The 22,063-nt window shown below is 45.1% G+C and overlaps 1 protein-coding gene and 1 pseudogene across 1 annotated transcript in view; one reads left to right on the top strand and one right to left on the bottom strand.

Annotated features, from left to right (window-relative positions):
* The window catches only part of LIPC (lipase C, hepatic type), a 129,221-nt gene that overhangs the window by 22,495 nt on the left and 84,663 nt on the right, over window positions 1-22,063 (bottom strand). Inside the window, exons 2-3 of the mRNA XM_054565360.1 lie at window positions 3,715-3,902; window positions 482-664 (exon numbers count right to left, since the gene is read on the bottom strand). Coding sequence (XP_054421335.1) covers window positions 482-664; window positions 3,715-3,902 — 371 coding nt within the window. The remainder of the gene's footprint in view (window positions 1-481; window positions 665-3,714; window positions 3,903-22,063) is intronic.
* On the top strand, window positions 16,682-18,080 carry LOC129064418 (programmed cell death protein 4-like; annotated as a pseudogene).

The following is a 22,063-nucleotide window of genomic DNA, read 5'->3' on the forward strand; positions in this document are numbered from 1 at the left end:
CTCCCACCCTTCTCTTTGCGCCTGATCGCAAGTGAGGTGCTTCATTAATACTCCAGACCCAGGCTGGCTTCTCACCTTGCTGACTCTGTCCTCTCTCCTTTCAGGCTCAGCGACCTGGGACCCTGCCTAGTGATTATGCTTCCCTCCTACCTGTCTTCACCTGGATACGAATGGCCTGTAGAAGAGATCCTGTTCATTTGTATGGGGTTTGGTGGTTTACAGGGTGTGTTTTGATCCCTTAGCACATCCAAAGGGTGAACATAAAAGGAACAGTGGATGGGGTGGGGGAGAAGATAATTCTACAAAAGAGGGCTGCAAGTGAGGCAGCCGAGAGAGTCCTGGGGCCGGCCACCGTCTCAGGCCAGTCCATTCCCATGAGATTAGCAGAAGCGATTCTCCTGTCTGGCTTGCTGTTGGAGACCAGCTTAATTCACTTGGTCTTAGAGGAAAGGAGAGGAAGGGAGGTGGGGGCAGGTCTCACCTCCAGCCACTGGAGAAGAGCTGCGACCTCCTTTCCCACGAGACGTGTGTTGCGGACGGCGATGGCGTAGTGCGTTTTGGCCAGGGTGATCCAGTCTGCCAGCGCCACGTTCACCGGCTGGGCCAGCTGAGACTTCAGCGGAGACACCATCTGCCAGATCCAGTTTTCCAGCAAGCCGTCCAGCTGAGGGTAGGCCCACAAGGTAGTCACATTCCCCGGGAGGGCGTAGAGGGAGCTTCGCAGTAATTTCCCCCTTTTCCCTATTCACCTCTTTTTTGTTTTCTCCAACTGTTGGCTAATGCTGGACCCTTCTCTCGAAGGGGTTTCCCAACCTCAGCACTATTAGCATTTGGGCCAGATCCCCGTTTGCTGTGGGAGCTGTCCTGTGCACTGGAGGAGATTTAGCAGCGTCTCTGGCCTCCATCCATGAGATGCCAGCAGTATCCCTTGTCCCCAGTTATGAAAACCAAAAATTCTCCTGGCTTTGCCAAATATTTCCTGGAAGCTACCCCCACCCCGGCCCCCAACCGAGAACCATTGTCTTAGCATTTCTCTATTTTAGGACTTTCTGGGCCTTAGAACAATGGAAACATCTGGGTAAATCAGGTACTGAACGATGACCTCTCCTCTGAGGGTCACTCCCACACCAGTGCCCCCGAGGCCTGCTCGCCGCACCTCTGAAACCCACCGCGTTTCCTCTCCTCTCCCTCACTGTGCTCTGCTTGCTTTAGAGGGACTAGCATCATGAGCCAGAGCACAGCAAGAGCTTAATAAATGTTTATAGGGCGCTTCTGATGGGTTCACAGGGCAAAAACATTTATGCTGCGTCTTAAAGGAGAAATAGGAGTTAAGAACAGGGTGGGCAGGCGGATGTGGCGGCGGCTGTGGGCTCAGGGGTGTCTAGGGCATCCCAGGCAGAAGGAAGAGCACGAGCAGAGGCGCAGAATCACAAAGGTACGGTATGGTATGTCTGGGGGAAGGAGAGAAGGCAGGTATGGTTGGAGGCTAGACGACGGAGGTGAAGAGCGAAGCTGATGTCTTGACGTGTTGTCCGGGATAAGATCCATTCATTTAATAAATGTTTCCCCGGTGCCTTCTGTGTGGATGTAGCATCTTGGGTTCAAATCCAGACTCCCCCAGTTGCTAGCTGAGTGACCTTGGGCAAGTTATTTAACATCTCTGTGCCCCAGTTTTCTCATCTGGAAAATGGGGATAATGAGAGTGCCCTCCTTCCAGGATTGTTGTGAATCTGAAATCAGTTAATAGGTGCAAAGCACTTGGAACATTGCCTGAAACATAGTAAGCACTCAGTAAGCGTTAGTTATTGCAGTTGCTGTTGTTATTATTACTAGTAATGGTAGATGTATTCTAGTCTGGACAGGAATTTGAGAATGAAGAGCTCATCCTGCTAAAAAGACCCTGCTATCTTCATGTTGTATTTGTAAAGAAGATATTTCTTCAGTCATTATTTCAGTTACCAAGTATTTTTTGAAGCACCTAATATATAATGAATACTGTCCCCCAGGAGAAGAGAGGAAAGAATCCTGTAGGTAGAAAGCATGGCCTGAGCCAAGACCAAGAGGATAGAAATCCCATGGTGCATGGAAGGAGCTACAAGCACTTGGGTGTTGCTGGAGGCAGGGAGAATGAGGGGAAACAGGGGGCGTGGGGGTGAGGCAGGGACAGTGGGAGGGAGGCAGGGAGAGTGGGGATTAAATGGGCTAATATATAATGTCAAGGGCCTTGCTCTAGTAGGGTCTCAAAATCTATGTTAGGTCCCTTCTCTAGGGGCAGAAAAGGCTCCCACCACCTTCATTGCCTACCCCCACTTCTCTAGGGTGGGACCCCTTTAAATGTGGGGGGAAGAAGCTGGCCAGCTACAGGAGCCTCTGTGCTATTCTGGGATGGTGATAGAAGGCACCGCACCTCGTGGCTACACCCACGTGGCATCCTGTGACTTCCCACCGCCTCTCAAGGCTAGGCAGGGGGTCTCTTTGGTTCGTGTGAGGGTGTGAGCCTACACAGAGCAGGCCCTTGGAGAATACATGTGGAAAGAGTGGCGGAGTGGGTAGACGGGCCCATTTTGCTCTCCAGCATAGAATAGATGGGGGTTTCAGGAGTGTTTCCAACTAGATGTCAGGGAAAGTTTTCCAAGTCATGAAATAGATCCCCAAATCCTAGAAGTTTCATATTATGAACTTAGCTTCAATCCGTGGGTGGGCTGGTAACCAGGAGTCAGAATTTCCTACTGGAGATAAGGCCTCACTTAGTTTGACTTCAGTTATTGCCCATAATATCCTCTCTCCCCTTTTTCCATAGAAATAGAATTTTTAGCTTCAGTAAAAGGCTACACTTTCTCTAAGAGGCTACATATGTCTCAGCTACCTTTCCATCTAGGCATGGCCAATGGATGTTATTGGAAGTATTTCACAGATGCTTCTGTGAGGCTAACCTAAAAAGAAACAAAAAAACAAACACTCTTTTATACCAAAGCCATTAAATGATACACGTTAAATGGATGAATTGTATGGTATGTGAATTATGTATCACTAAAGTTGTCGTTAAAAAAAGAAGTGCCTGCTCTTTGATGCCTTTGTATACACCATTTACTACGGGAAATAAAGATGTGATGGCTAGTGCTGTAGCTGCCACATTGGACTATGAGGATGAGGGCCACATCGAAGGATGGTAGAGAAATGAGCGGGAAATGAGCTGGGCCCTTGAGAACTTCATTGACCAAAGCCATTTATCCAGTGTTGGGTTACATATCTCTGACTGTTGTATGACACAAAAGTAAATCTCTGACTTATCTGAACCACTGCCAATTGGGTTTCTGTTATTTGCAGCTGAATTTAACACTGACGGATACAACATTTCATTGAGAGAAGACATCTTTTGGCGTCCTACCTCCACTTGTGACACATGCAGCGTCACCTGCGTGGGCTGCAAGCCCTGTGGCCCCTCATGTGCTGTGTGACCTCTTTGAGTCACGTTTTATTACCTGAAATGTGGAGATAATGATACTTTCCCCTCCCTGCTTACTCATGGAACTGAGATGCTCAATGAGATAACGAGCGGGGAAGCACCTGGAAAATTAGAAGGTGCTTTACAAATATCATGCATGAAGTCGTTATCACTAGCTCCCCATCTTTTTATTAAAATTGAGCACGCTAGGGAGAAAGAAGAAGAAAATGGAGAAGCAGAGAGAAAAAAGCCACGTCAGCGTTTCCTACCGACCACCCGTGGATTAGCATCACCAGTGGCAGAGAGGTGTTGAAGCCGCACTGTTGTAACGTCTCTGGACGACGGAGCCTAATTTGACAGCCCTTGTCACTTCCCTTTTCAAAGAGCAGAAATCGCGTCTCCGTCTCCTGCAACGTTTCACTTTTTTCAACAGCTCGCGATCTTCTTCCAAATGGCTCTGGAATAGAAGATTGAGACGGTGCTTAAACTGGCATCTGTTCCCTCTCTGCCAGCTCTGGGGCAGCCCAAAGGCTTTGGAGAACACCAGCCAGTGGGGTTCCCGTCAGGCGATGGATGTAGCCATGCGCCACAGCTTTGGGGAACGCTGAAGAACACCTCCGGGACAATGGCCGTTTCTCTCCGGGGAAATGATGAGGGTGACCTCGGAGGACCCACCACAGAGGTGGAGAGGGCCATCCTCCATCCTGTCATCCCAGGGACTATTGGACCAGCCAGCCAGAAACTAGAGTAACTCTAGGACGGTGGGAATAGGAGAGAGGCAATAGGGACAGAGTCTCAGGGAGGACGAGGGTTTCACCCAAAATCACACTGCCAATAAGTGGTAAAGTCAGGATTTGAACATGCATCTCTCTGACGGCAATTCCCTACATCCGTATGCTAGGAGACAGTGAATAGAACACCTTAGTTAGAGGACTATTCTCTCACGCGGCTTAGCTTGTTGTTACTTACAGACGCATTATATTATGTGGCCTGGCACGGAACGGGGAGGATCATAAAGGGACTGGTGAATTTTGCACGACGGGGTTGTGTCTTTCAGGGAGAACCTTTCAGGGAAAGTGATGCTGATCTTGGCCTTGAAGGATGAATGAGGGCCTGTATGTATGTGTGGGTGGTGGGTGGGGTTGTGAGGGAGGGGGTCTTTTTGAGCTGAGGGAACAGCCGGGTAAGGGCTCGGAGGCGTGGGACCATGTGGGCATGAGGAGGCAGGAGAGAAGCCTAGGCGTCCAGAGGATGCAGGGCCCGGCGATGCGGAGGAGGCTGGACTTTGTGATAAGCTGCTGCCAAAGGGTTTTTCAGCAGGAAAGGATAAAGGACTATATCCTTTTGGAATCTTTCAAAGACTGCACGGGGGTGCGATAGGGAAAGAAAGATTGCTTTTAAGATTTCACCTTTCCTTGTTTTTTTGAAAGGCCTTCTAGCCTCTCTTTTTGGGGAGCCTCACCCTGCCCCTGAGCCACTTTGGAATGGGAGTGGGCAGTCACCCTGCTCTGCCAGGCAGCCCAGCAGTGATGTAGGCCATCGTGTTGGCCAAGCGCACACACCTCTGCTCAGGGGCTGGGTGAAGCCCAGGGAAGCGTCATTTTCTAGGGCCGTGGCACCCCAAGACGGCTTACATCTTTTCTGCCAAGATTAGGAACCAGGCCAATCGCCCTCCCTTCCAGCAGAGGGTAGGCTCCCCTGTGGCTGAGGGGTGGACACAAGGCCATACAAGCATTTTTTATCTGTGAACTAAATTCAGCCCAGTTACTGAGGAGCCCGAGCGTTCTTTTTGAGTATCGAGTCATTCAGGCCTCTCAAATAACGAACCTTGGGCCCGTGGTTTCACGGGATGGCAGGACCAAAAGATGATGAACCTACCAAGTACAAGGAGAGGTATTAATGAAACCAATTTTCCTACCCAAAGACTGTTCATTTGAAAGGTTATTAATTCCCAGGAAAGGGCAATGCTTTTTCACTATGGTGACAGAATAAAATGCATCATATTTTATTAAAAGGAGATGTGAGTGAGAATCTGAATAACTTCTCTGAGATAATAAAGATTTCTTCTGTCCACTGTGGCTTTCCCAAGCCTAGGGACTGTCTGAGCTTGCCCTTGGCCCTACAAACGTGCTCCCAATCTGTGCTCCCCATTTCATGGCACGCTCTGCCCTCCCCTAGTCTCAGTCAGAAGCTCAGGTGTCCCCTTGAACTCCTGAACCTGCCTGCCGAAGAGTCCAAAGCTGCGGGTTCCCAAATACCCTTCGCCCCCAGTGCCCTAGTTCAGGCTCACACTGTTTCTTGCTTGGTTTATCGCAACGGCCTTTGTTTGGCCTGGCCATCCTCCCTTGCACGGCTGCTCAAGAATCGTCCCAGAACAGAAATGATTGTTAGATCCTTTAGTGACTTTAAGCTTCTTGGTATTGTGGCCAGAGCCACCACCTAAACAGCAGTCCCTCATTCCTCAGCTGCTCCCTTCCCCGTGTTCTCCTGCCACCCCCGATTGCCAATAGTTCCCCCAAATGTCACTCACAGCCCTGCACCTTGGCAGTCTCACTTCCTCCCCAATCTCTGTTGCTCCCCAGGGACCTCTGGTCCATTCATGAAAATGGATCTCAGACACCACCCCCTCCAGGAAGCCTTCTCATATGCCAGAGATAATTTCTCTTGCTGCCTCCTCCCTGATCTCAGTGTCCTTGTTATGTGCCTTGGGGTTTTGTTTGTTTAGATGTGTGGTATTCCTCCATCAGACTGTGGACTCATGGAGGGTCAGTCAGTGCTGGTGGGTGCTCAGTAAATGCTTAGTGATCAATGTGGAACCTGTGGGACCCAGGTCTCAGATCAAAGGCTAACACTTGATTTGTCATGCATTAATGCATTGCCGTTAAATGTAACTCATTTTCTTTTATTCAGTGGCCGAAGAGCTACGTCTTCATTCAACATAGCTGACTGGAATGCTAAGGAGACCATGCAAAAATAAATGGGGATGGAAATAGTACCTGTCTGAGGAAGTTGTTACAAGGACTGAATAAGATGATTTCGGTAAAGAGCTCAGAACAGTGCCTGGCACATTATGAGCAGCCAGGTAGGGCTGTGTGGTTCAAGTAAGTACAGACTGGAGCATCCAGCATCTTGCACTTTTGATCTGTGAAAATTTATCCCAGTTGCACTCACAGAACCAATTCTGTCTTATATGTGTTTACTTTGGATTTAGCTGGGAGAATAGGAATCGATGGATGGGCATGACAAGAAAATTTTTGACTTTAAGTAGTTCACAAAAAATTCATGGTAGAAGAAAATAAAGGCAGTAAAACAATGAAGACATAGATTCGCACCCTAACATACATAGTATGTGATCCTCTAAGGCTGCTGGAGACGGGCGACAGATTCTGTTCTCAAGAACACATCAAAAAGGGAAACAGGAGCAGTTATAGGATTTGTGGTGCCTAGTTGCTCACACTTTCCTGGCCATGAAATCTGAGATAGTTTCCTTATGCGTTACTGTAAAAAAGAGGTCACTAGGTGAGGCAGTGGCCATTGTCTTGAGCGTCATTCCTACCCAGTAGCAGGGTTTATGTGGCTGACTCTGAGAGTAGACTATAACCCTCAGTGAAAGCCGTGGCCACAGTGTCAAACAGCATTTAACTCACAGTGACTCTGTGAGGCTCTTCACTGTAATCTAGCAAGAGTCCCATGACCGAGGGAGGCAGGGGTCACTTCAGGTCACATTTTGAGTGGAAGGAGTGGAGCTCTAGAGTCTGCGTGTCTGAGCCTCCATGACAGTCCCTATGTCCCCCTCACAGAACACATGGAATACTGGATCATTCTCAGCCAAGCCATGGCTTCAAGGTCTCTGCTGTCACCCACACCTGTACCTTTACTGAAACCTCTCTCCCGAGCTTAGCCCTGCACAGAGTCAGCTCCTGGCTGGATATCTCTACTTGGGGAAACTTGGCACTGCAAGCCCGGTGAGACTAAGCTGGATTGATTTTCTTCCCTCTCAACCCATTCTTCTTTCTTCTTTCTACATTTCTTATTGGGTTTGTAACATCATTTGTTCATGCAGTTTCTCAAGCTAGAAACTTAGAGCTGTCCTGGAGTGCCCTTTTTGTCCCTCTGGCCACCCACTAGCGTCATCAAATACTGAGGACTGAAGATGAGACTCAGGATCATTTTCTCTTCCTTAGCTGCTGGCCCAGTCTAAGATCCCATCTTATTATTATTATTATTTTTTTTGGTTGCAGTACTTTAATAGACTGTTAAATATTTTCTATTTAATTTGTTTGTTTGTAGAGTTAATACATGCTACTTGTATATATACAATCTGAAAAATGCTGAAGTGAATAAAGAATCTCATTATTTGGGAAAAAACACAAGTAATATTTGTAGTATTTCCGTCCAATCTTTTTTTATGCAGATACTTGTTTCATGGATATTTATTTGGAATATCTATACTTGAGACCATATTATATGAACAGTTATATATCCCTCTGCCCCTGTCATGATAATTTCTTACAGCACTAACATTCTTCAAAAACATGCTTTTGAAAAGTGGCATAGTTTGCTTACTTATTCCCTTGTTTTTGGACATTTAGTTTGTTTCCAGGCTTTTTATTCTTTTTCTATTACAAACAATGCTCTGATGACCATTTTTATACATAAATCTTTATCTGAATCTATGAGTATTTTCTTAGTATAGATTTCTAAAAGTAGAATCATTAGCTCCCTAGTTCTGGTCTTCTCTATCTCTCTTTTTATATGCATATATATCTAAATTGATTTTCAGCACCTTTTAAGCTAATATTGATCGAGTGCTTATCCTGTGCAGGCACTTTTCTAACAGTCTTATTTGTATTAACTCTATTAACTCATTTAAGCCTCACAACAACTCTGTGAGTGAGCTGTGAGAAAAACCTAAGGATTCCATTATGAGGGAGGAAATGTGTTGCATTTGTATTCAGTAGGAGCCGCTCCTTCTCCAGGCACGTCTTCTGAAATCACCATTTTCTCATGTCTTTAGAAGAGATAAAGACACGCCAAGGATAAAAATCTGGGGATGTGGAAGGAGACTTGATGCGGGGTGGTGAACACAGAATATAATACATGGATGATGTATTATAGAACTGTACACCTGAAACCTATACAGTTTTATTAACCAATGTCACACCAATAAATTAAATAAAAAAAAAAAGAATCTGGAGATGAGGCAGTAGTTTTGAGAGGGCGAATATTAACTAAAGTAAGTGGTCCGTTTCTTCAAGGGAGTTGGCCATTGTCACCTGGAAAGAGAGGTGACAGGTTGGGGAGGCTTGGGGTTCTCTCGGCATGACAGCAAGGTCCAGAGGCAGCACAGCTTCCTCAAATCAGTCAGAAGAAGCAGGTGCAGCCATTACATTTCTAATACTCGAGTCCTTGCAGCAATGATTTCTCTCTTCCTAAGTCAGCCCTCAGGTTTGAGCGGGCCCTAATAGTTCATATGAGAACAAATGATTTCATTTTCTTTTGGGCAAGGACATCATTAGGTGGGTGACTGCAGGCGACGAACGAGCTGGCATAGGTGAGAGCGAAAGACTCGGCAGTAGTAGGCTCTCGTCGGAGTCAGGGTCTGCCTTCCGCCCGTGATGCCTGGGCTGGGGGCTTCTGCTGAGTTCAACATTTGTCAGTGCCTCCCATGTACTGGCTGCTGCTGGGGACACACGTGCACAAGACAGCAGCCGCAGTATTAATATGCCCCTCAGAGAGTTGTTTGTGAAATATCTACACTTTGGTGATATAAATTGCTAACGTGTGTGTGTGGGGTTTCCTTTTGTTAACCTGAACTACTGAAAGTATTCCCAGACCTGAGACTAGTGGGAGAGGTCCTCTGAAGGACTGTAATTTCACGATTCCCCTAAAACTCCTCTGAGCCACACCCTCTGCTCAGGATGGAACAAGCAGTAGGCATAGCCATAGCTCCGCCCTTGGCTGCTGTGGTCAGGCCCATGCTTTGTACATGGGCAACAGTGACGTCAGAATTTCTAGGACTGCTGATTCATTCTGCTTTCTACCAACCCTTCCTGAGTACCTACTATGTGCCAGGCATTCTTCCACAAATGGAACATGCTTTCAGCTAAATTGTTTCTGAAGCAAGTATCAGATTTTCTTCCTCATTCTTCTAAAAATGTAGGTGGTGCACAAAAGTGGAGTAACAGCGGAAAACAAAAAGTTAAAAAATATACTCGCATTCTCTTCATCCTAATGGATTGGCTCTTTATTTTCCTGTGTTTCTTTTCTGTATCTAGAAGCAAATATATTTTTCATGTAACTGTGCAGATATAACTGCTTTTTCTTTTTTCAATTCACATTTTATCGTAAAAATCTCTCCATATTCGTAGCGTTCATATTCATCATTTTAAGGGCTGAGTAATATTCCACTGAGGGAATGGTTTGTAATTTATGATTCCATTTCCGTTTCTGGGACAAGCAGTATGTTTCTAAGTTTTCACTTTCATAAAAAGAGCTGCAATCAACTTCACACAGAGAGCTTTTCCTTTCAGAGAATTATTTCCACTAGGATGAATTACCTGGTATGGAATTACTTGGTTAAATGGTGAGACCATTTTGCTGACATGCGAGTTGACACATTCTAACAACTAAGTCCCTCACAAGGTGTCAGTCACAATTAATACCGACCCAGAGAACCGTAAGACCCAAAAGTTCTCATTAAAGGTGATGGTGGGGTGCTGGGGAGCAGGTGGAGTTGGTCAGGCAGGTTAAAGGGCTATTTAAGTGGTTGTCACTTCCTTTTTGCTAGTGACTCAGAATTCCCTACTTTATTCAGTCTTCATAACACCCCTAGGTGTAGGTTGTCCCAAAGGGAAACTAGGTCTCAGAGAGAGTAAATGTCTTGACCAACGTCACAGGAAGCAATTTAATTGAGCCTCATGTCAGGAGCGGCCGCTCTGCAATCCAGGAAGCTAAAGTCACCCACTGGGACAGACCCGCAAACTCCTTTGTCAGGCCTTCAGCACCCCACAGGGGGCTTGCTGACCACGAGGCTGTAAACATGGGTCTTTTCACAATTGCACTCCCCTGATCTAGCGCAGCAGTTTTCAACATGCATGCTGCAAGAATTTTTAAAACAAGCAATACCTGACTAGTTAGGGGCACGGATCTCTTTTCCTTTAGATTGGCAGAAAAATGACAATAGCCAACACAACAATAGCCATCTGGTGTGAATGCTTTGTCTTGAACCATAAATATATAAGTCACACAATAGAGTTGTATCTCATTGGTCACGTCGCATAATAAGCTTGTGTCTGATTGGTTAATTTTTGGTACCAGAAATACTTACACACAAATATAGGCATCTGATTTTTTAAAAAGTCACTTTGGATCAAAAAGGGTAGGTAATTACTATTATCATTCTTTCATTAATCAATCAAACTTATACCTATTTTTTTGTCAGTTTGGTGGCAAAAAATACATTTTTTGGTGTGCCACAGAATTTTAGTAATTAGTTTATGTGTACCATAAGATGAGAAAGGTTGAAAATCGTAGGTCCAGAGTGTGACTGTGTTGAATTGCATTTAATTTCATTTATGTGTTGACTTAGAGGAGAGCTCGGAGCCTGAATGAAGGCCTGTCACATGAGGCAAGCAGCTGAATACGTTATTGTTTGGGTCTGCTGCACCTGCTCGCAGAGACAACATGCCCTTAGACACTCAGAACTGTTTCACTTGAATTGGCTATTGGTGGATTATATGTGATTGAGTATTGGCAGATCTCCCTGAACTCCTTGTTTCTTGTTAACTCATCCTAGTTGACCTTGAGTAAGTCATTTAACTTTCTAGGCCTCAGTTTCCTCATCTGGAAAATGAAGAATTTGCATCAGCCGGCTCTTAGACCCCCATGGTGATACAATGAGGCATCCTTGGCTCCTTGACTCAGCTGGACCAGGGTTCTAGACCTGGCTTTGCCTCCAAATGAGCTGAGCCCTCAGTTTCTTTTTTTTAAAATTATATTTTACTGATTATGTTATTATAGTTGTTTTAATTTTACCCCTTTTGTCCCCCTCTATCCAGTAACCCCCTCCCCCAGGCAACCCCCCACCATTGTTCATATCCATGGGACATGTGTATAAGTTCTTTGGCTACTCCATTTCCTATATTGTACTTTATATTTGCCTGGCTATTCTGTAACTACCTATTTGTACTTCTTAATATCCTCATCTCTTCACCCATTCCCCCATACTCCCTCCCCCCTGACAACCATCAAAATGCTCTCTGTATCCATGATATCATCTTTGTTCTTCTTGTTTGATTAGTTTGTTTTTTAGATTCAATTGTTGTAGGTATGTATTTATTGCCATTTTATTGTTCATAGTTTTGATCATTTTTTCTTAAATAAGTCCCTTTAACATTTCATATAGTAATGGTTTGGTGATGATGAACTCCTTTAGCTTTTTCTTGTCTGGGAAGCTCCTTACCTGACCTTCAATTCTAAATAATAGCTTTTCTGGGTAGAGCAATCCTGGCTGTAGGTCTCTGCTTTTCATGACTTTGAATATTTCTTACAAGTCCCTTTTGGCTTGCAAAGTTTCTTTTGATAAATCAGCTGGCAGTCTTATGGGAACTCCTCTGTAGGTAACTAAGTGCTTTTCTCTTGCTGCTTTTAAAATTATTTCTTTATCTTTAATCTTTGGCATTTTAATTATGTTGTGTGTGAGAGTGGACCTCTTTGCATCCATCTTGTTTGGGACTCTGTTCTTCCTGGACTTGCATGTCTATTTCTTCACCAAATTAAGGAAGTTTTTTTTTCCATTATTTTTTCAAGTAAATTTCCTATTTCTTGTTCTTTCTCTTCTCCTTCTGGCACCCCTATGATGTGAACATTGGACCTCTTGAAGTTATCCCAGCGGCTGCTTACGCTATACTCATTTTTTTTTTAATTCTTTTTTCTTCTTGTGGTTCTGATTAGTTGTTTTTTATTTTCCTTATGCTCCAAATCATTGATTTGATTCTCAGCTTCATCCACTCTACTGTTGTTTCCCTGTAAATTGTCCTTTATTTCAATTAGTGTATCCTTCATTTCTGACTGGCTCTTTTTTATGTTAATGAGGTTCTCACTAATTTCCTTGAGCATCCTTACAATCAGTGTTCTGCACTCTGCATCTGAAAGATTGTTTATCTCCATCTCCTTTAGCTCTTTTTCTGGAGTTTTGATCTGTTCTTTCATTTGGGCCATGTTTCTTTGTCTCCACTTTTTGGCAGCCTCCCTGTGTTTGTTGCTATGTATTAGGTAGAGATTCTATGACTCCCTGTCTTGTTAGCATGGCCTAATATAGTAGGAGTCCTATAGGGTCCAGTAGCACAGCTACCATTATCACCCTCGCTGGGTACTCAAAGTGTGACCTTTGTATGGGCTGAGTACACCCTCCTCTTTTACTTGAGGCTTGGTTTCTGTTTGCAGGTCACTGGGAAGTATTTACCCAGATCAGTCAGTTGTAATGGCTGTGACCATTAACCACCAACCTCCGTTCTCCAGGAAGAATCAGAAGGTTCAGAAGTAGGGTAGTGGTGCTCCAATGTGGTCTGTAGCTCTCCACTGGGTGCACAGGCTCTAAGGTTTCCCTGGTGATGCAGGCCAAAGTCAGCCCCAACGTGTGTTTTGTCTGGGGCCACTCTGCCTGAGTTGTAAAGCAATCTGAGATGGCTGCTACTTGTGCTGGGTTTGGAGATTCCCAGGTGAAGCCAAGCTGTGAACCTAGGCTGGCTGCTGCTAGTGTGTGGGCCAGTTGGTAAGAGGTATGGGGGCTGCTGGCTCACTGAGGCTGGCTATTGATTTTTTGAAAGGATTTAGGAAGTTATGAAGCATGAGCCAAGACCAGCCATTCATATAGAAAAGTCACTGTTAACAGATGTAAGTTAGATGGGATAGAGCCTCAGGAGATCTCCAGGGTGGGGCAAATGTATTAGCCAGGTTGGTGGAGTCTCAGATATGGCACCTACATGCTGGCTCTGTGGTCTGTGGAGGAGGGTTCAGAAAAAGAACAATACACTCTGCCTACCTTCCTGTCTTGGAAAAAGCTGTTCCCTAATTCTTGCCTTGATTTCAGACACTTCAGTTCTTCCCTGTATGCCACTGGTGCCTTTCAAGTTACTACTCCAGTGCTGGAGCTCAGAGGGAGTGAATCTGAGTGAGTCTGAGTAAGTCTGTGTGGGTTCTTTAAGAGAAACTCATTGGGACTCCAGAAATTTCTTCCGCTGACTCAGTCTCCACTGGTGTTTGCAGCAGAAATTATGGGGACTTATCTTTTTGGCACTGGAACTCTGGGATGGGGGTTCTGGTGAGTGGCTGGGACTCCTCGCTCCTGAGATATCCCTCCTGATTTTTATCCACTACATGTGGTTGTGGGACCACCCAGTCTGCATTCCCATGCCTCCGTGCCTCTGCTCTGTGTGTCTCCATGTCTCCCCCGCTCCTACCCATCTGGATGAGTGCGACTTCTTTAATATTTTGGTTGTTGGACTTCCATACAGCTCCATATTCTGATGATTCTGCATGATATTTATTTTGTAGTCTAGTTGTAATTTTTGCTGTGATTGTGTGAGGAGATGAGTCATATTTACCTATGCCTCCATCTTGACTGGAAGTTCAGTAAGTGTTTCGATGGCTGACTAATAGTAGAGGCACCTACCTAGCCATAGGGTGGCTGGTGTGAAGGCAGCCAGACTTCTGTGTTGGTGAGTAGTGTCACTAGTTCCCCAGATAATCTTAGAGATTCCAAATCAAAGGCTGGTCCTGATAGGAGGGAAGGACAATGGAATATGGGAGATGAGCCCATGTGTGATCAATATGTCACCACAAGACTCACAGAGCTTGAGGTCAAGGCTGTAGCCTATTTTCCTGAGACCCTTGGTACCCGTCATCTCCTTTGAGATTCCCTAGGTCCTGGGGTCTACAACAGAGCTGTTTCCATTTTTTGCATGTTCATTTCCTGATGAAGAAATAAGAAGGGGTTCAGTGGCTGGCCTGAGGCCAATGGCTGGCTACAAACATAAACTCAGGACCAAAAATGCCATTTCTCTATTTCGCTAGCCATACATCCAGGTTCTGAGATGGCAAAAACTTTTCTGGGCACTTGCTTTTATCCCATTCCACTCTCCCTAAAATATTTTTTCAGACCCATGTTCTCCCTTCACTGCCTGGGCCTGGAGACACTGCTGTCTGCCCCTTTTAGACTGTGGACAGATACCTCAGTAGTCTCTGGGGCACCATGAAAAGCCATAATGGGGACAGGATAGTTTATTTGAAAGGGCACTGGCTTTGGAGCCAGTTGGCTATGCATTTGATCTATCAGTTATTAGCTGTGTGACCTGGGAAGCTCGCTTAACCTGGGAGCCTCTGTTTCCTTCGCTTAAACTGCAAATGTGAATAGACATCCCATGGGGTCATTGTGAGAACTGGATGAAACTTGGTGAAATGTCTGATACAGAGCTTGACATTCAATACTTCACTTTTTTGTCCTTTTAGCAGTTACCTAAGATCTCTTCCATTTCATATCTTGAGCCAACATAGTTTCTTCGACATACTTTTTGGTAATTATCTACCAAGTTTTTTGCCAGCCTATTTAGGACCTTTCTGTGAATTCTGTGTACTTCCTTCAGGCAGTATGTTTCATGTTTTGGCAAGAGCATTGTGCCTTTGTGCCAAGAAGAAGAGACCCCTCTTTGGAGTCAGGATTTCAGCCTCTCTCCTACCACTTGTCCAGGCACTTTTGGGCAGTAGAAATCTATTGACTTTATGTGGCAGCTTTGGAGACTACAAGGCTGGATCTCTGCCTTTACCAGCTGGGTGCTCCAGCCACGTCATTCAAATGAGGCAACTCCAGGAGCCAAACCAGGCTACAAGTCAATGGGGTAATAAAATCTGTTACTGCAAGACATACCCAGCCAGGGTTCTGCCCTTAAACCATTGCTAAATGAATACTTCCTTTCCAGGGTCCCTTATGTTTTTCCTAATTTTCTGTATTTGAAGACAGTAACTCTCCCATAGCCACGTGCTTAAGATCCCCAGAGCAGCTGATCCAGTAGGGCTGGCGAGACCTGAGAATCAGCATTATCCCAAGGTGGAAGATCATTCTGAGAGCAACTTGCCTAGTTGTTAAGAATATAAGCATTGGATATCCCTGATGAATATAGATACAAAAATTGTCAACAAAATATTAGCAAATCAAATTCAACAACACATTAAAAGGACCATACAGTGTGATCAGCTGAGATTACGCCTGGGGTGACAGGGTGGCTCACTGCACACAGGTCAGTTGGTACACCACATTAATATAAAGAGAAAAATCATATATATAATCATCTCAGTAGACACAGAAAACCATTCGACAAAACTCAATACCTTTTCATGATCAAAACTCTCAACAAATTGGGAATAGGAGGAACATACCACAACACAAAAGAAGTATATAAGACAGACCCACAACTAACATCATACTCAGTGGTATGATCACTCTGTAAGATCAGACACTAGATAAGAGTGCTCACTCTCTCCACTCCTATGCAACGTAACCATTGGAGGTTGTAGCAAGAGCATTAGGTAAGAAAAAGAAAAAAGGCATCCAAGTTGGAAAGGAGGAAGTAAAATTGTCTCTGTTAGCTGATGACATAATCTTGTGTATAGGAATTCCTGAAGATTCCACCAAAAAACTGTTAGGCCCAACCAGCCAAGTTTTAGGATACAAAATCAACATATAAAAACCAGTTGTATTTCTATATACCAAACAATAAACTACCTGAAAAATAAATAAAGAAAGTAATCTCATTGTTTAATGAATCCCTATGAGAATTCCCATAACATTTTTCACAGAAATAGAGAAAAAATCTAAAATTTGTATGGAACCACAAAAGACCCCAAAAAGCCAAAGCAAGCTTGAGCCAAAACAAAACTAGAGGCATCCCACATTCAGATTTTCAACTATATTGCAAAGCTGTAGTAATCAGCTCTAGCTCCGCTGCTATGATTGACCAACTGACCTCCTGGCCTCACCCAATAAATGCTAGCCTCTCAACTTCCCCCTGCCCCATTTTACTATGTAGAACAAAATGAAAACAGAGCAAGAGGGGCCAGAGACACACCGAGGCAGTGGCAGAGGCTGAGGAACGGGGGTCAAGTCAGCAGACCAGGGACAAAAATAGATCCCAAGAGAAGACTCCATTTGGTAATCAGTGCAAGTGAAATGAAGGAATAATGGATGTAGAAAATGAGCAGACACTGAATGTAAACTCTGCAGATCCTGATAGCTTAAGTGACCCTTTTCTGGCGATGAATAAAATGCTGGGTCTGAGGACATAGAGAATGAGATAAATAGAAATTGGATTTCAGCATCCTCCCTTGATGAAACTAGAATTAATGCCAAAGCAAAAAAGCAGCTACAGAAAAACTCTTCCTGGGATTCTGACAGAGGTGACTAAGGCAGTGAAACAGAACTGACATCATTAGAAGTGGAGTACCTGTACCAACCAGTCCAAAGGGAAGGTTGCTAGATAGGTGATCCAAATCTGGTAAAGGACAGGGACTAACCGAAGAAAGGTGGTGCAGGAGGCAAAGGCGTTTGGGGTACACCTGGGCAGGTATGTGCTGTGGAGGAGGTGGATGTGAAAGATCCTAGCGATGGTGATGACCAGAAGAACTTGTTTATGAAACTGTAGTTTTGACTTGGGGTGAAATAGTATTTCAGGAGACATTACCACCAATCCTACGGGAATGTTTGAGCATGGATATACTAATGAAGGTGCAGAAATGCAGAGAAAGCTAAATCTCAGTGAAATGAAGAGTGCCAGCGTTGGCAGTGTCCTTGGCATTGGAGGGAACGGCTAGACATAGAGAAATGACATCTCAGCTTCTTTCTGACCCTTGTGGAACAATAATGAGTACAAAAGATGTAGAAAAATCATTTGATAAATTGTTGAAAGATCTACCTGACTTAGCATTGGATAACCCTAGAGCACCATAGTTGATGGGCCAGTTGATTGCTAGCGCTGTTGGAGGTGGCATTATGTGTAATACTTATATTGATAGCTACAAAGGAACGGTAGATGGCATACAGGCTAGTGCTGCTCTGGACAAGGCAACTGTGCTCCTGAATGTGTCTAAAAGTGGAAAGTGCAAAGATAACGTGTGGAACTCTGGGGGTGTGCAGAAGTCTGTTAATCACCTCGTTAAAGAGGATGATACACTGCTGAAAGAATATTTACTCTCTGGAGACATATCTGAGGCTGAACATTGCCTGAAGGAACTAGAAGCACCTCGCGTTCACCATGAACTTATATATGAAGCCATTGTTTTGGAGTCAACTAGAGAAAGTACCTTTCAGATGATTTTGAATTGATTAAAATCCCTTTGGAAATCTTCTACAATTAATCTAGACCAAATGAAGAGAGGTGATGAGAAAATTTATAACAAAATTCTAAGCACTAATCTGGATGTCCCATGTTCATACTCTGTGCTTAAGTAATTTATAGACGAGTGTTTTCAGGCTGGAGTAACTTCCAAACAGCTCAGAGATCTTTGTCCTTCAAGGGGCAGAAAACGTTTTATAAGGGAAGGAGATGGAGGTAGCCTTACACCAGAGAGCTACCGAATATAAAACTCTTGCAGTCTTAGGTGTTATAAAAATATGTATTTATCTTAATTGTAAGAGTAGTTAGCACAGTATTTTTTTTTAAAAAAAGTGCTTGTTTTGGGTACAAGGCATTTCTAAAATTATATAGACTTAAATTTAAGGGGAGTTTTAAAGAAAAAAATTTTTTTAAAACTGCGTAAAGGAGGGACAGAAAAGTAACCACTTCTTAAGTGGAATATTCTCATAGGCTACCTTTGGTAAGTGCTACGTTTATGACATACTCATTCCATGTTTTGCATTGATGTCAGACTGCTACTCCTTTCTTTTAAGGACAGGGTTTTTGTAGTAACATCACTGATTTATACAAAGCTTTATTTTGGGGGTAAAGTTAAGCTGCTAAAACCCCATGTTAGCTGCTGCTGTTGAAATACTGTGCTTTGGAAGTAAAAAAAAGAAAGTTAATTTCTTTGTTTTAAAGACTTTTAAGAAAATAAGTTGGTCACGAGACTTATTCATCTTTCCAGGGAACTTATTGATTGGTCTTAAAGACTGAACAGTTAAATAAATGGTGGCTGGAACATCTATTTTTCTATGAAACTAGAAAAGTGAACAGAGTTCTAGAAGAATGTATGACAAAATAAAACATGTGAAGCAGTGCTAATCAAAAAAAACAATGATATTAGCATAAAAACAGATACATCTGACCAATGGAGCCAGATTAAGAGCGGAGCAGGAATAAGAGCCCAGCAGTAAACCCATGTGTATTTGCTTTCACGGAGCTTAGCCCTGGGGGCCCTTGACTTCAGCTGTTGAATAGGTCAGAGGGGCAAGCTCTTTTCCATGGGGTCCACAGTCCCCTGAAAGATTAAAGGTGATTCCACAGGGAACGTCCCAAGCAGGCAGCTTCCTCTAGGACAGAACTGAGCCTGGCAGATGGAAAAGCACTTGGAGCCACGGGGAGCCAACGTGTGAGGAATTCTATAAAAGGAATCTGGCTCAGAGCTTGGAAGCCGGGCAGTGAGGTGCCCACTTGGCTGGCTTAGCTTTGGAGGGGGTAGAGGAGGAGGGAAAAAAGCGCGAGCTTCTCAGGCAGGAAGCTTCTGCCCAGGGCCTCTCAGAGGCCTTTCGGAGACCGACGCCTCCCCAGCAGCCAGACCATCTGGGCTGGTGCTCACGGAGTGTTGGGAGCGAGGATATTTTAGATGTGTCAAAAGTGACGAATGTTGAAAAGTGCCATCAGCATCTCTGGGAACTCACAGTTCACACTGGCAGCTAAGATATGCTGGGGCTCTTTGGTAGGAATTGTGAAGTCTTTAAAACAGGCAGCTCCTGCTCGCTCTCCCAAAGGTGGGTGGCAGGGAGGTGGGCTTTGTATGTGACAAAGAACCAAGAGATCAGTGAAGATGGGGCTGGGATGTGGCAATGTCTAAAGTCTTGGCAGAAGAAAAGTGGCATTCAGAGGTGCCAGCCGGAAGGAGCAGGAGCATACCAAAACAGGAGTGGGCAGCAGGGGCCTGAGGCTGGCGGTAGAAGAGCTTGCTGCCCACAGCATGGGGACTGCAGCCCTGGCCTATTACGTGGTACCTGCCCGACCCGAGCAGGGGCAGCAGCCAGAGCTGGTTGGAAGCTGGAGGTGAGCCTGGGCATTGGCCCATAGCAAGGCTGGAACAAGGCTCCAGTGTGTCTGGTTTTGAAAACACCCCAGGGGATGTGTTACTAGAATTCAACATCTACCTTGACGATAATGCATCTTAAGAGGAGGGTGCTCAGTATTCTGTTTTCTGCACCACCCTCTTCTGTATGTAGTGGTGCTGGTTCTCTGCTTCTGCAGGGAGATGGCTCACCCACGCTACTTAGAAGCTCAGGGTGGAGGAGCTGAGGTGGTAGCCACTCTGGACCATGATCTGCTAGAAGGAGCAAGGTGGAATCGCCCCGCTAGGGGCCGGTGTAGGGCTAGTAGGGCCAGTCTTCGGTGAGTCGAGGGAAGGGAGGAGAGTGGTGAGAAGAGATCCTGATTATGGACCACTGGGGCTCTAGGGTTGGTGGTGCAGGACCCGCTGGACCAGCCCAGCCTGTCTTCTGCGGAAGGATGAATGGGGGGCGGGTGTCAGAGAAGGATGGAGAAATTTGCATCAGCTCTGCCTGCCCCCAAGTGTTCCTGGAGAAGACACAACAACTCTCTCTTATGATTATTGTCCTTCTGCCACTTCTGCGCACAACTCCCACAGCCAGGAGAGAAAGAGCGAGGAGAGAGTTCACAGTCATCTTCCTTATCATCATCATCATCATCATCATCATCGTTATCATCATTATTGTCATCACTTTCATCATCATTAATTATTGGACTTCTTATATAACCTGTTTAACTTGTCGAGGACTGAACTTGTCTTTCCACCTCCTTCCTGTATCCTGATTTACTGACTTTCTCAATCTGCTCCCACGTCTCTCTCCTAGTCACTTGCTCACCCCCTGAGTCACCTCCCACTCCTCCCTTCTTTCTTCCCCTCCATATTAGCAACGGCAGCTCACTGTAGCGGTAACCAGCTTCTGGGCAGGATCTGTTTGTTCTACCCCCTCTGTCCACACCCTCCCCATCCTGCCAAACACTCTGCTCCAGCTGGAGACACTGGGAGGTCCCAGGCCACCCCTCTCTCTCCTGCCACCACGGCTTTGCTCTTGCAGTTCTCTCTGACGCTGCTCTCTCCCCTTCCTACACCTCAGTCCTCTACCTGGAAGCAATGAGAATATGTGTGTCATGAGGCTGCAGGAAACTATGACAACTGGCCAGGCCAGAGGCTCTTCCTTGTGCTCCCCAGGCCCCTGTGCACACCCTGAGGGAGGGGCCATTTGTCTCCCTGGTAAATTCCAGACTAGGCTCTAAGCTAAACATGGCTTCTGCCTCCACATGGTCCTGGCCCCTAGCACAAGGCTGGCATAGAGGTGGGTGACCTGCTGAATTAAATTAATAGGGTCATATTGTTTTTCTGCTCTTCCTAGGGAAGGGTTTGTCACAGTGAGCTAATCTTGAGAGGCAGCAGAGTGCACAGGCAGGGACCTTGCAGAGTGTCACTTCTAATTCTCAGAGTCCTCCTCTGGTGGTCTTGAGCTGCTGGACCAGTTACACAGCAATCCTTGCCTCTGTATATGAGGAATGAGCTGGGGAAAATGTATCAAAAGATAGGAAGAGAATTCTGGGCATTCTTTGGAATCACAGGCAGTCCTTGGTTTTTTCCTGTCGCAAAGTCCTCCAGACCTCAAACGACTCTCTCTCCTTCTCTTCCTTTCCTCTTCTGTACTTCCTCATTTATTTCAAGACTTATCATCCAGGTTTTAGGAACTGCCTTTCTGAAGCTGTTTTTGATCCTGACCTGTTTGTTGAGATCTTAATAGGGGTCATGGGGAAAAAAGTTTTGTGGTCAAATGAATTTGAGAAATGTATCAAGGGACATTAATCAGGCTTCCTGATGGCCAGAGATGTTAAAACGCTTACTACTTACAGTGTATTTACACTCTAGCAGAGGCCATGGAAATGCAGTGTTCTCAAACTCAGCTATTCTGGAGAAGGTTTCCACACTTGGGGAAATCCTGTCTGAGGACAGTTTTCCACTGTGTCTATATCGTGTGGAGTTGAACTCACCCACGTCTCTGTGTGTTGGTGTCTTGAAGCCTGGTGCTCGCTGCTCCAACGAAGGCAGAGCTTTATGTGTGGGAGTCAGACCTGGGATCTTCGCAGGATATTTTCAGGTATTTGTGATAAGGTGGTGACGCAGAAAAGCGAGAACCACACAACATCCTGCTGTGGTTGTTGTTGCAGTGGCCGGTCACCTGGAGGGGGCCACTCTCTTGACATTTGTGTGTATGTATTTCCTTCCAGTCTTTTCCCATGAAGATATATGTTGTGTAAGAATTTACTTATGGGTTTTCTTAAAGTACAGAGAGTCTGCTGATTAAAATTTATGGAATGAAGTCCTGGCCAGGCAGCTCGGGTGGTTCGAGTGTCGCCCAAT

This window comes from Pteronotus mesoamericanus, unplaced genomic scaffold (genome assembly GCF_021234165.1).
Source record: "Pteronotus mesoamericanus isolate MK-2021 breed Mesoamerican mustached bat unplaced genomic scaffold, CSHL_Meso_final contig_164, whole genome shotgun sequence".
Taxonomy (NCBI): Eukaryota; Metazoa; Chordata; class Mammalia; order Chiroptera; family Mormoopidae; genus Pteronotus; species Pteronotus mesoamericanus.